The sequence below is a fragment of the Montipora foliosa genome, chromosome 8 (assembly GCF_036669935.1).
Source record: "Montipora foliosa isolate CH-2021 chromosome 8, ASM3666993v2, whole genome shotgun sequence".
NCBI lineage: Eukaryota > Metazoa > Cnidaria > Anthozoa > Scleractinia > Acroporidae > Montipora > Montipora foliosa.
Window position 1 is genome coordinate 45,316,295 of NC_090876.1, and position 14,975 is coordinate 45,331,269.

The 14,975-nt window shown below is 42.2% G+C and overlaps 1 protein-coding gene across 1 annotated transcript in view; it reads left to right on the top strand.

The window, feature by feature from the left end:
* LOC138013414 (dynein heavy chain domain-containing protein 1-like) overlaps positions 1-14,975 on the top strand; it is a 96,189-nt gene that overhangs the window by 56,166 nt on the left and 25,048 nt on the right. The window contains exons 34-44 of the mRNA XM_068860486.1: positions 944-1,233; positions 1,917-2,185; positions 2,996-3,184; positions 5,105-5,574; positions 5,679-5,771; positions 6,104-6,269; positions 8,300-8,829; positions 10,962-11,228; positions 12,399-12,544; positions 13,370-13,640; positions 14,498-14,620. Of these exons, the coding sequence (XP_068716587.1) occupies positions 944-1,233; positions 1,917-2,185; positions 2,996-3,184; positions 5,105-5,574; positions 5,679-5,771; positions 6,104-6,269; positions 8,300-8,829; positions 10,962-11,228; positions 12,399-12,544; positions 13,370-13,640; positions 14,498-14,620 (2,814 nt within the window). The remainder of the gene's footprint in view (positions 1-943; positions 1,234-1,916; positions 2,186-2,995; positions 3,185-5,104; positions 5,575-5,678; positions 5,772-6,103; positions 6,270-8,299; positions 8,830-10,961; positions 11,229-12,398; positions 12,545-13,369; positions 13,641-14,497; positions 14,621-14,975) is intronic.

A 14,975-nucleotide genomic window follows, 5' to 3' on the forward strand; every position in this document is an offset into this window, starting at 1 on the left:
TTATACGTTACGAGAGCTGCTACATGACTCCTCAAGTTCAATGAAAAACGTCGGGGGCACCCAACGGCAATTTTCGGAAAATATCTGTTCGGAAGACGATTTGAGATCTAGAATTTTCGGAACATATGCTGTAAAATTTCTTGCTTGCCTGCCTCTCCTAGGATTTTCAAACATCTGAAAAATGGTATAATTGCCCATTTTTAACGGATTTTTACCCTAAAAGGGTTACCTAGAATTTTCGGGAGCCTTTTTTCTGGCTGAAATTTTCGAAAAGGTAAGTTTTGATCCCTATGATTTTCGGTCATCACTAGACTTTCAGCTAAGAAATCCGAACAGCTGAAAAATTTTTAGTGGATAAAAATATGCCTATATCTACCGTTAAAATTCTAGAATAGTTTAACAATGCCATGTTTATTAGTGGTTTTGAACTATATTCTCGTTGGGTGCCCCTGAAACGTAATCACACCATAGCGAATCTGAACGCGATTTTAACACCGTTGCTACCAATTCCTTCCTTGAATAGTTTATGTTCAATAAATTCGTCCAAGTTAAACGAAATGAAGAAGATGCATGTTAGAAAAAATGTGAACTTGCAATTTTATTTGACATTTTCGTTGACGTCGCCGTCGTAGATCTTAAAGTAAGGAGCTTCCGAATCGACCGTGGCGACGTTGGGAAGGGCGAGTTGCCGGCGTCTTGAAAATAGAAGGACGCGAGGTTAGTTGTCAGAGTTTCTCTAGATGGTTCAGGTGTTTTTGCCAGATAAATCAATCAAGCTAGAAATAAATTTGAAACATAGATTGGCTCCTTTACGTCATTTTTGTATTGGTCGAACTTATGACCTTCCGCTTTCTCGTCTGAATTTTAACTCTACGTCTTAGCTAAAGGAGCCCAGAGGAAGCTTCGTCATTAAACTTACACCATTCTACAACTTTATGAACAGGCGCTGTCATCAGCATCCATCAAAATGTACAACGTCATCCGACAAAAACTTCGCCCTACCCCACTCCATCCACATTTTCTCTTCACCCAACATGAACTTTCCAGGGTGGTGCAAGGCATGTCGCTTCTATCCTCCAAATCGCGTGGCCGACCAAGACCTCGCGGAAGAAGGCGCACTGGTACGGAAACAGAACATCAGACTAAAACCGGGCCAGTTCTTGCCGCAAAGAGTGACCAAATCCGTAGCAGGGAGCACGGTCAGGGGAAAGAGCGTATTTGGAAAGGAAGAAGGTGAGGCTTACATCCTCACAGTTTTTGTCACTTTCGTCACTGCCTCCATCAGCATCAGTCTAGACAGACGGCGTCATTAGAACGACTAAAACCCCAGCTTCCTCTCTGCCCAGATGTACTTTCTTCGACTCAATACTAGGGCAATTCAGCTCGTAACGTGTTTGAATTGAGTTAATTTCTTGGCTGTTAGCTACAGATACCAAGCAACTTCTCAACAGAGAGACGAGTTAGAATAAGGCAATTTTCAAGCTTTTTATGACCAACAGAATTTCATAACCCAGAAGTCTCGATCTGCGATGAAATTAGGCCCATCAGTTTAGGGTGTTGTCTAGTTGTAGAACGGCTATTGCTAGATAGAAAAATTGTTTAGTGGTCATCACCCACGCTTTCAACCACGCTTCCTATCTCTGTGACCCGGGTTCAACCCTGGCCTCAGGTCGTATGTGGGCTGAGTTTCTGTCGATGTCAATCTGACTCCGAGGGTTTTTCTCCGGGTACTCTACTTTTCCTCCCTCAACAAAATCGACTCTCAGTCAATTACATCCGGTTGAGGGCGGATACCCTCGATAGGGATAACCTCTGGTATCCTTCCCTTTCGTTGAATTAATTGAATAAAGTTGCTACTATTATTATTGTTGCTCATTTTGTATCTATCAGTTTTTGCTCGTCTCTATATATTTCAGTTGGCCATCACTGGCTAGCGGCCCAAGAGAAAGTGCAATGTCTACGAAAACCCCTGCAACCTTGTCACCAATGATCCGATCGTTGTTGCGTTTGTGGTGTCATGAAAGCACGCGAACGTATAGTGATCGCCTCCTTACTAAAGAACAACGCTTCTGGTTTTCTTCTCTCTTACACGAGCTGGTTGAAGAGTTTTTCTGCAAGGACAATTCTGATGAAGACTCGGAGGTTTCGTCTGCAGAGCAGGCAGGGGCTTTGAAGAACACAATAGGTAAGGGTGCAGTGGTGTTCTTGTCCTACACGACCATTGTAAATACCAAGAGGAGCAGGCGTAGCTGAGTTGCTTAGTGCGCAGCTTTCAGAGCAAGACATCCCCACTTCAATCCTCGGTGACCTCGACGTCTGTTTCGACTTTCCTCTGATCCGTGTAGCTGTAGCAGTTTAAATACCCGTGAAACAGAGCACCAACAGAGGGTGGGGGATAGAGGGCCCACCGTCGGCTTCCATTGATACCAGCCTCAGAGCTGATGGAACTACTAACGAACAATGAAGTGACTTTATTTATTGAGATACTAGATACGAGTGTTAAAAATCGGTAGGGTTATTTTTAAAGAAAATCGCTCGGTCTTGAGTACAACGCAGAATTGATAAGTAAGGATGATGTACCTCATGAACTTAATCGGCTGCCCTCATGTCACCAAAATTCTCCTTAGCTGAGCATTTCTCGCTCATAGAACACTCTCATTATTCATTGAAAAGCCACCATTGCGGGAGAAGAGTGCAAGTGTATTTACGTTTTTGCAACACGCTTTATAATATCCGCATCTTGGCAAAACATTTTTTGAGACCAATTTACCTGAGGAAGTCACTCTGTCGATGTCCATGTAAAAAGATTTGCATCGCGTGACGAGACAGTTGCGTCAGGATTTTGAAAGAGGGGCTTTTCTGTATCCGTCGTCTTTAATAAATGGGTTGCCAGGTTTCCGTGAAAAATAAAGCCCAATCAAATCACTTCATTACCTCAACCGCGTTAAAATTGGCAACACGATAACACCAGAAACTCTTTTTGACATGATTACAGAGGTAGTACCCGATACAAATGCGACACCTCTAACTGCCACGACTGAACAGCAAGAGGATGGAGAGCAGTACGGGGACGAACCAGATGACTCCATGGCGATACCCAATGACGGGCACAATGAAGATGTGGATGCTACCGGAAGCGAAGTTGAAGAGCTTTCAGCAGAGGAGGAAGATGAAGAATTTACTGGTAGGGAATAAAAAACTAGGAATAACAAAGCTGCTCAAGAACTGTTCAAAATTTCTTGGGACTGGCTTATTTATTTTGAACACTTTCCAGGGGGGAGGGTAGGGGGGCTTGATAGAGAAGGAGGTCTTAATCAATTGACCGAAACGCATTAGAGGTATTACCAGAAGATAGTACGATTTCTCCATAAAGAACTAGAACGCAAAGAAACAAAGCTCAAGCATATGAAGTCCAAGGTCATGCAGCCGAAGATCAAAAACAAGAACAAATTTGATTGTGAACACTTTGAGGTGGCGGTGGGTGAAAGGGGAGCTCAATAGCTTTCTTCCTCTGAAAAAGTCGGGAGCTTATTAGAGAAGGGGAGCTTTTTGAGAGGTGGGGGGAGGGGGGCTGAATAGAGGATTTACTTTGGTAGTGGAAGGTCATAGGTCCAACTTCTGTACGGAGTAATCAGGTTTTCTTCGAGTATTCCCGAGGCATTTTTGATAAATAAACATCTTGGGCTCCTGTGAGGACAGACGTTCCCAGGCCTTGGTTCTATTTTTCTCTCATGACCAAAGGCCCCGACAGCATTTGATTTGATTTGCGTTGATTTGTTGATTTCAGTTTACATTGTTCCCAGCTCTGGAAGACTAGACACTTAAACAGATTTCCTTTCCTTTCCTTTGGAAATAAGTTACAATATTAGAAAAGAATCAGCGTTACTTGTTAGAAAGAAGCAAATGAGTACGATTAATTTTGAAAAGCCGTTTGGCGAAAAACCTTTGCTCGGATTTTTTCCGGGCCCGTGTATGTCGCCTGGCCATGCTAGTTTCAACAGAATTGCCTCAGCAGAGCCGTATGGGTCTAATGATAAATCAAACAAATTGGCATTCTGTATTCGAAATACAGAATAGCCGTTGTGTGACTTACAGACTCTATGAATTAGGGCTGCGGTTGAGCTATATAGAGATTTACAGGGTGATAACATTTAACCTGCATACTGCAAATCTGTTTGCTGCAAACTTCATGAATTATTAATAAATTTGGCAAGTAACAGTAAGCCCCGTCTACAAGAGCAATTTTCATACGATAATTTTTATTTGCTCGTGTCGACGTGGAAATTTGGCCAATTTTTATGTGACAACTGTATTTGCTGAAAAGCTGGCATGTTTATGTGACAAATAAGAATTGCCAAATACGAAAAATTGCTCGTGTTGACCACTCGTCTCATAAAATGTTGCAAATTTCTGCTTCTTAGTGAGTGACATTAGAGAACGACCAGGTGACCTCGCCTTGTTACTGCTTTATCTCTGCTGTCCAAAGGCATTGCTGACCCACTTATCTGCGACTTGTCAACAGTTACTTGTTGTGCTATCTTCACTATCAAATGTATTTGCCACATAAAATTGTCCCATAAAAATTGCTCGTGTGGACGGGGCTTTACACTCTTAAGGACGGTGCCTACTAATTCAACGTTATTTTTGCCCGGTTTATGAATATGGGGGAAAAGCACATCTTAACAAGTGTTACTGAAATCCAAAAAGGAAATATCGGGTAACCACGCATTTTTCAAAGGTAAGTAATCAACAATATTTGAAAAGAGTTTTAAAATACAAAGCAGTGTATGTCTTAGTTATCTCTGAAAAATGCAAAGTTACCCCCAATTTCCCTTTTGGATACCAAGAGCTCTTGCTGAGTTCCTTTTTCTCCGCATAGTTCTGAACCGCGCAAAAATATCCCTGTATTAGTAAGAACCACACATTGGAAACCCGAGTATCTCGAGATGCGCAGAACATATGCGCAATAACAATAGTAGGTACCGTCCTTAAAGAGCTTTTTAACTGTTTGAGGTAATTTTTTAACTGTTCCTTTAAAAGTTTGCGAAATTTAAAAGTCAAGTTGTCCCGAGATTTTTGTAGCGATAGTTGCTTTTCCAAACAGATGGACTTGAGCCTGGAGAATCCCGTCCAGATGTCGAAGAAGGAGAAGACAAGTTGGAAGTTCAAGATGATCAAGGTATGAGCAGGGAGACCACGTTGTTCGAGAGTACCTTAGATGCTCGGCAAGGCAGAAACAAAGTCACTTTCGATGACAGGAACATTGGAAGCCACGAGGTGACATACCGTGGTCCTCTTATTTCCTTCGAGCAGTTAGCATTCTCCGGAGAGGATCTTACGGACATTGTTTTCTGCAAACATTTTAATGCCTCCGTGACGGGCCGAGAGAGTAATGCTAGTGAAATGGTCACCAAGAATTACCTAGAATGTGCAGACAGCATTCTGGAGCAAGGTATAAAGCGGTGTCTCGCATCGTACAACAGTCAAATGGCCGAAGCTCCTCATGGTAGGATCATGAACTTGGTGACGTTCCGTGAAGCTCTTCAGCATGCGGCTCGTTTAAGCCGCGCTCTGGTAAGAAAATGGTCGCAAATTTGGGCGTTCGGTATTTCAAGTGTTTGCTTCTCTTATTTCTGATTTGACAAACTGACCCTGCCGTAAATTTTCCCTTTTTCAAGGCAACACCTGGAGGTCATGCTCTGTTGTTGTCAAGTCTCGGTTACGGCAGGAGGTCGTTGACAAAGGTCACTGCATACGCAGCGTGCTACAAGGTTAGTGCTCTTTAAAAATTGTGTAACTCTCTTCTATTTTTTTTTCTCTCTTCTTTCTTTCCTCCCATTTTTCATCTTTTTCTCTTTCCTATATATTTTCCTTTTATCTGTTTCTTTTTCGTGCTTTTGCCTAAGTATATTTTCCTGATCGTTACACCCCTCCCGTCCCGTTCCTTCTCTGGGAAAGAAGAGTATTTTTGGAAGCGAAATTGGAACTCAAGAGGAAGAGATTCAAATAAAGATGTTATCTTCCTGCTGATGATTTGAAAATCGCATCTTTAACAGTATCGTAATTATTGCTATTACTTTTGTCGTCATTTTATTTTATGCAGTTCATCGAAGTGCAGCGTAGCCACTTTCAAAGCCAGGAAGATCTGAGACAGCAAATCAAGCTTGCCTCATTTATCGCTGGACTGCAGGGAAAACCCGTTGTCTTGTTTGTACCCGAGGATGTGAATGATGAGTCCATGCAAGACATATGTTCTCTCATGTGCGAAGGTAAATTTCACAATGAACTAGCGGTGGCCTCATGGTTAGTGCGCTCGACTCCGGATCGAGTGGTCCGGGTTCGGGTCCTGGCCGGGCACATTGTGTTGTGGTCTTGGGCAAGACACTTTACTCTCACGGTGCCTCTCTCCACCCAGGTGTATAAATGGGTACCGGCGAATTTAATGCTGGGGGTAACCCTGCGATGGACTGGCATCCCATCTATGGGGGAGTAGAAATACTCCCAGTCACTTACTGCTACAGAAACGGAGATAAGCGCCAGGCCTGATGGGCCTTCTAGGCTCGTAGCAGACTTTACCTTAGTTTAATAATACCTGAAAATAAGGAAATATTTAATCATTCTTAGAGGAAACGAAGAAGAAGGATACCTCTCTAATGAGGGACGCGTCTACTAATTCAATAGGGACTTCCAGGTCTACGAAGCGGTCGCCAACGAGAACGCCACGAAACAAGAATATCAACAGTGGTTAAAAGAGGAAAAATAATCGCGCTGTACGTGCGCACGTGCCAGAATGCGTGCGGCACGCATTCTGGCATATTTCTTGTGGTACTCTGCACAGCAACGACGCGAAGTCACCAAAATTGAAGATTTAACGACAACCAGAGAGTACAAATGCAAACCTTTCATTCTATCTTCTTTTCTCTGAAACCGCTTGTACCAAATTATTTTTAGGATACTTCGCCCCTATTGTAGGACGTGAGCGAGCCTGAATAGTCGCGAAAGACCTATGATAGAGCCAAGTTAAATTTTGAGGTGACGTTTTCATCGACATCGAAGTCGTCGTTGTAGACGGTGCAAGTCCCCAGTATAGGGAAGATATCTGTTTACAAACATTGCTTTTGTTATTCAAATGTGCCAAACCACAGGAACAGAAGGCCCTTTGTTTCAACAAACAATGAGGCTCTTGTTGGCACATTAATGACAATAGGTGAAGTCAACGATCTCTTTCCTATACTTTCCCATACGACCCTTGCAGACGAGGGAGGAAAAGTGGAGAACCCGGAAAAAATCCACGAGGCAGGGAGGGTCGAGAATCAACGTAAAATTTGGTTTTATCAACAGAGTTGGTAATGTAAATTGGCCACCGTACAGAATTTCTGTACGGTGGCCAATTTACGTTATCAACTCCGTTATAAAACCGATTTTTTGGATACTACTTCCCCACCGACGCAGCATCACAGTTTCTTTAGAAACTACCCCCTTCATTCAGCGTAAATTCAGCCTTACTTTTGGCGACGAGCATATGAATCCTGTCCACATTGGAGGGAGATAGGCTCTTTCCATAACGAACAGCGAACGCGGATGCAAACAACGTCATCTCTCCATGGAACTTTCTGGAAAGCCGCGATCGGCATTTCGTTTTGACGTCATTTGAAATGCAGTAATGTAATTGGGCATATTAGGACTTACCGTGGCGGGAATAAGGAGAAGCATTGTTTTAATCTTGGCAAACATTGATCCGTGAAACAAATTAAATTGCGAAAACTTTTTCAAGGTCATACGAAAGTCGCTCTTTATACATACCCTATCGACCAAGCCTGAGGTCGGGATGAATGGATCGAGGTCGACAAAAACGCAAAAAAGTCCGAGGCCAATATCTTGCCATCTTGACCGGACAAGCGAGGTACATAAGGGATTTATTATATGGCAAGATGGGCCTTAACTTTGTCCACTCGGGTAGCCGATCGGAACACGTAATTCACTTAATCTTGCGCGTTTGTGGAGCCTGCCATAAAATAAATCTAGGCTGTAACTCTTCTTTTCTTCTTGAAACGTTTCCTGTTGGTCTTGTCGTAGACAATCGCCGCTTTACGGAAGTCAAGAGGAAAGAAAGCGAAATCGGTGTGTAAAAAAATGAATCCCTCGGTGACATTGGTACATCCCTTTCAAAGAACGGAGTGTGGTTCAAATTAATGCCCAAGATCCAAATTAGCAAAAAAAAAAAAAAAATTAAAATAGTTCCGAAGAACTGAAATATACTGTCCGCAGCAGTTTATTTGCCCTCTTTTACATCTTTCAGGTACGTGTCCTGGCCTCTACACCCCAAACGAACTTTCCCTGGTATCTAATCAGCTTCTACCCGGTGGAAAGCGTGGCGCACGCCGTGCAGAAGGCCAAGACGTCGCACAGGACCGCTATTTCCGTCGAGTCAAATCGCACATCCACGTTGTCGTCTGTCTCAAATACACCCCGCTTTATCTGTCCACATCTGCAGAGGAAAACCAGTCATACAGGTTTCCAGCTTTGGTCACAAGAAGTTGCTGTGTTGATATCTATCGAGCATGGACCCATGATGCGTTGGTTAATGTCGCGGAGAAAGTTCTTGAAGAAGAGGAAAACGTATTGTCTCTGTTACCGTTGAAAAGGCGCGAGAAGGATTTGCAGTGCGCGGCGATTTGTTCAATAATGGCACACGTCCATTTGTCGTCCAGAAGTATGGTGGAAAGGCTTTACGGTGTCAAGGCGCTCAAGTTTTATTCCCCAGATACGTATTTGGATTTTGTTGATCTTTTTAGAAAGATCTGCAAGAGATTAAGTGTTAAAGAGAAGGTAAGGTTTTGATTCACTTTCGAGCGTTTATTCGCTGCTCTCGTTATCGTGATACCTTTTTATAACCCTCCCCGGTTATAATTAGCGATTAGGGAGCTTAAGCACGCACCTTTTTGAGACGCGGACGGCAACCGGAAGAGAACATTTCGCGTGCCAGGACAGTGGTATATTTCCCAGATTTTTACACTAATCATCTCTAATGGAGAAAAGATAGTTAGCAATGTAAATGTGGTTGTGTGAATACAAATTCAAAGAGAAAACGGCTCACTTCCGGTTGTCGTCCGCGTCTCAAAAAGGCGCGTGCTTAAGCTCCCAAGTTTAAGGACGTTCGCGCTAATTGTTTGTGCGCAACGTTACTGCGCAGGTAACGCGACTGTAATATGTCACGCATTACTTCGAGCATTTGTGAAGTTCAGGTTTTAAAACCTTTGCAAAAACCGTGGACGATAAGTCTTGCACAGCGTTAGATCAGAGAACATCTTAATCAGTCAAAATGATTTAAAATATTTATGAAAGTCAAGTAGACTACTGAACGAATGATATTCGTGAGGTTTTATAAGTCGTGCACTAGTTTACTTGACTTTCACACAGATTTTTCAAGCATCAGTTAAAATAACATGGCGACAAAAACGCCGAGGAAAAAATTCCAGGCCGGCAAAAGAATAGCACATTTATTTCCGAATCATCATGAAACTTCAAAGAGAAGTGAGCGGGAGGATGGAAAAGCTCTGGAAAAGGTAGCTGATCGAGGAGACTAGTGGCTGAAAGTTTGGAAAACTCGAGGACGAACCGTTGCGTAAATTTAATGGGGCTGTTTCTTTTTAATGTTTTTATTACCCTACGAACTTAAGTTCAAAGTGAATGCATGTTTTTAAAGTTCTTTTCCTTTACTTTCGTGAAAATTGAGCAGTATTTTCGTCCTCGTCCGCTTGAATATTGCGGACCTGCATGGAAACAATCAGCGATTGAATTTCACAAAAAACACACTCCAGAGGATGAGCATGACAGCAATGGAGAGATATTATACAAAACACCAACCAAATGAAGATGACCCCTGCTTAAAACTTCGTTGCTATGCTCGAGAAAGTTTTTTTTTCGGTAAAAACCTCTCATCTCTTCAACGATCGATCCTCTCTTGGGTTCCAGTCCTTGCCCGACAGGTCACGCAAAAGCGTGACAAACGAACTTTTCCAAGAGCTTTGCAAAATCACATCGATTTTACTCGTTCAGATCATCGGTGACCCCTATTTTTTTAATCATGAATCACCTACTTTACTTGCTATCTACAAAATATGATGAAATGAAAAAATTCTCACCGTAAGAAGTTATCTTTTTTTAACATTTTCCTTCCTCGAGCCATCGAATTCCGGTAGTGGTTGCAACGGATAGAGCTTACGAAAACGCTCGTCGAGGATGAACTCTACTGTTTACCACATCCCTAGCGGCATGCAATTATCTAAAAATCTCACTCCTAAAAACCTATGCACGGAAACTTTCACTCCAACAGTTTATTTTTATGATTTTCGATGGATGAGCAGATGAGCCTACATCTCGCTATTATGACCGATTTCTCGAAATTAAGGCATTTTTCCACTGCCATTTTCTCCGAAACAAAGTCGGTGACCCCCATTTTTTTTTTCATTTTTGGAGTAAGTACTTTATGACCTAACTCTAGGCGAGAAATGAAGAAAATCTCACCGTAGGAAGATTTTGGCGCGAACGTCCTTAAGCAACGACGACGGCTACGGTAACGGCAACGCCACAACGCAAGAATACCATTGGTTAAAAAGGGAAAAGTAATCGTGCTGCACATGCCGCATACATTTTGGTACATATCTTTGCCGTACTCCACAAAACAGGCAGGTGATCTGGTGACGTAATTTGGAGGACTGGGAAGAAAAATTTGAACGCCGTATCCCACAACCGCGCGCGGCCTTACATGTAGGTTTTGTTTCCAAACTCCCTACAGTATTGCTATCGCCAATATAGAGAGAAAAATAAGAGAAGTACCGAAAAGGAGAAGAAACGAGCAAGGATGTACTTTTTCGGACTTAAAAGAATATTACAACAAATTTCGCTGGTTTTGCAGTTTCATCGTTCTTTGCCAATACAGGCGAATCTCTTAATTACAGGGTGAAGTGGCTCATTTGGACAAGGCTATCAGGAAAGTAGACGAGGCGACGACCAGTCTCAACAAAATGCAGCGAGAGCTGGATCAGCTGTCACCAGTATTTGAGGCATCTAAGACGGACGTACAAGTGAGCCATGAAACTGTAGAAGCCTGCCAAAAGGAATACGCCAATGCGAAAGAAAAGTGTAAAAGCCAAGAGCTGGATATTGAGCTCATGCAAGGGCCTATTGAAATACTCAAGAAAGAAGCACAGGCAGAGTTTGAGAAGGTAAGTATTGCCACGGGGTAGTGTTGAAGTAATCAACCTATTTTTCTCGACAGCAGAACTTGTACAGGAGAAATACAAGTAAAAGTCATCTTGGAAGACCCAGGGGCAGTCAGTCGAGGCGGGTGAAAAAAGGAAGTACGAAAGTTTTCTTTCGTCTCTTCTTCATCCGCCCCGACGACTGCCCCTTGGTTTATGACTTTTAGTTGTACGCAACAGGGAAATCTTTGTGGACAATTTTTATTTCTTTACCATTTGTCCAACCAGTGCTTAATTTTGAAAGTGCGTTTGATAAAGGATAACCTTGAAATACTGACACTTAATTTAGTCTTATTGCTTTTTGCCGAAGAATGTATGGCCTCATTGGCGCTTTTGCTAACCCATACTCTATCACTTTAAAGTACAGTAAATCATACTACATTTCGAGGCATCTGCGTAGAGTTGTGGTTCAGCCTTGATGACTCTCTTTAGCCTTGCTGTATCGGCGAATCAACTGAAACGTCTCCTTAAGGATGGTTCCAACTAATTCAAAGATATTTTTGCCCCGTTTTATAATTATGCAGGAAATGTAGATCTTAACAAGTGTTATTGGAATCCAAAAAGAAAATTAGGAGTACCCTCGCATTTTTAGGATAGTTATTGAATAATATTTGTAAAAAGTTCTAAAATATAAAGCAATGTATTTGTATTCTCAAATAGAAGCTTAATTGTCCCTCAAAAATGCATGGTTACCCCCAATTTTCTTTCTGGATACCAAGAGCACTTACTGAGGTCTACTTTCTCCGGATAGTTTTAAACCGCGCAAAAAATCCCTGTATTGGTAAGCATCACTGATAGGAAACCCGAGTATCTCGAGATGCGCAGAACGTATGCGCAATAACAATAGTAGGCCCCATCCTCAATTACGTTGTACAATGGGGTGAAGTATCGTAAGACCAGATTGGTATAAACAGCTTTCGAGTAAAGATTGATAAGAAAGGATTGATCCTCATAAGGAATAGTTCTCGACGACATCTTATATTAATTTGTGATTTTGCAGAGTACGGCGGCGAAAGATATCACATGTATGATGCAAGAGCCGTCTATACATTTTTGCGCATGTAACCTATTGTTTTGTGCCGTTCCCGTTAACCGCTAATGTCGTTGTTGAAACTCTTTGTTCTGTCTTTAAAGGTTAATCCTCTGTTTGACGCAGCTTGGAGGGCTATCGATTCACTAAACATCTACGATGTGGAAGAAATCCGGAGTTATCGCACACCACCAGAGATTGTTACTGTAGTGGTAAACGCGGTTTGTCTACTGTTCGACAAGGAGCAAACGTAAGTATGCAGTTCTTGCTTTCATGACCTAACCAAGGCGGCAAAAGACTTTTGACCATTTGTTAAATAAATTAGTAATTGTTGGACTCATTCTATCGTAAACGATATTTATGTGAAACAAAATTTGTAAATGGGACCTTTGCAGCTGGCGATTACGTGGTCCAATAACCGCTCCACTGAAGAGCAAATTGCGTACTCGGACATAACTTAATTAACATTTTCTTTGTTTTAGATGTCACCTGGCAGTGCGCAATTTGCTCTCCAGTGTGGCGGTTTTTGTACCATGTGATCACTAGCTGCAAAAGGCCTATTGAGCGATCCTCTGTTCTGCCATGTTTTTTAATGAGTCACTTTGTAGAAAACATACTTTGCCGTTTTTACCGTGAATTTACCCTTCAATGCAACGCGCCGTAAGTGAGAGACATGAATCTATCCCCGAAATGACGTCACAGACTGCTTTGCAATGCTTAACTTTCTTTCGTAAAAGAAGTGCAAAGCAATTTGTGACGTCATGTTAGAGGTAGACTCATGCCTACCTCGGCCTTGGAACAAATGACTGCCACTTTCTTCATCGTTATGCAGTCGCTGCGGTCTGTTAAAAGCGAAAACGCAATAAGTAAACGTAAGATACATATTTTATGGTGCTGAAATTTGACTACGAAATAGGTAATGCGTGATGGTAATTAGTTTTGTTTTCTCGTGAGTTAAAACTCATTTTTATGAGAGATATAACGCATGGACGTTCTTTGACAGACAGATCCGAGTGAACTAAAGTGGCCGATTGTTTATACATTCGTTAAGTTCATTAATGTGTTTTTTTTTTAGGTGGGAAGAAGGCAAGCTTCTCCTCAATCGGAACAACTTCTTCAAAGATCTGGAATTTTACAACATGAAGGAAATCCCTGAGACCATGTTTCGCGGGCTTCGACGTTTCTATGACGACCCCAAGTTTCGCCCGGATATTGTGCAAGAGGGTAGCATGGCCGCGAGATCGCTTTGTATGTGGGTGCGAGCCGTGTATGAATTTTGCTTGGTGTACAGGGCTTTAGAACCCAAACGGATGCAGCTAGCAAAGGCCGAGGCGGAACTTGAAAAGGTTAATTATTTTTATTTTACTTTTTGCCAACCAGGCGAAAGTTACGCGGAGGCGTTCAGTCTCGACCCCAGAGCTCTTCTCTTGACTGAGGGAGAGAAGACCTCTGGGGAACCCTGAAACAGAGTGTTGTCTCATAGGTTTTCGTGAAAAACAATCAAAAGCGTCTCTAATTGGTGCATTCATGCATGTTAGCACGAGGAGTGAGCCGGCGCCGTAAGTTTCAAATAGCCAAATTTTTGGCCATAGCAACCCTACGGCGCATGTTCTTTTACATATATAGAGTCTCCCAGAGCCTTGGGTCGATCCGAGGCTCTGGTGACGAGAATGGGAGGCTTTGAACGAGAGCAACAAAATTCGCCCCATGCTTTCACGCGACCCTTGCTTTCCGCACGTGTACGCGCCTCCCGCCTGGCTAAGACGAAACCGAAAAGACTTCTACGCAGGCTATATTTTATTTTATTTTATTTTTGCTGTTCACCATATCATATAGTTCAGACAAGGATTACTAAAATGTAATTGGTGTACAAATACAAGAAAAATTAAACGGGGAGGACACCTGAACAAAGCCATGGGGCTTATGAAGGATTGGCATTTTCTCACTAGTCGTAGATAGAGCGAGTTTCAATCGAGTGACGTAAAATCTTACGAAATCATTGTGAAAGAAACCTGAAAAATGCCTGGCGCTTTTGACGGGAATATTAGTGACGCAATGCTCTTCTAAGTGAAAAATGAAGGCTCATAGCTGGTCACTTGTTTTGGATACGGTTTTGTGCGTGACAAGCATTTTCTTAAGTATAGGTCATAAAGGAAGTCTAAAAATCCAGGCTGTAATGAATCTTGTGTTTCGCACTTTTCAGGCTAAGTCAGTTTTGGGTGAAATGAGAGTGAGATGCAATGCTATCAAACAAGAGCTCGAGTCCAACATCCAGCAATACAAAGACAGCGTCAAGCACTCCAGAAGTATAGAAAAGCAAATCCAAGTAGGTTGATTCGAATATAAACTCTAGGATACGGCTATTATGCTCTGACTGAATTAAAGTTAAATGTAGGAGAAGGAGAGAACCGTTGTCTTTTGTAACTCAATATGTACGATGCATCAGTTAGTGGATTTGTATCAACCTATCATTAACCGAGCAACTGAGGTTAGTAAGTTGTTCATTATATAGCATCGTTTCTTTGAGCAATAGGACACTTCTCTGGTTGGTGAATGTACGTAATATTCATCATGCACCAGCTAACTTTGAACGGTAACCTTTTACACGTAAAACTAAATCCCACTTGCTATAATTGTACTGTTGTGTTGAAAAAATAAATTCCGCTTTTTAAAATCTTTTG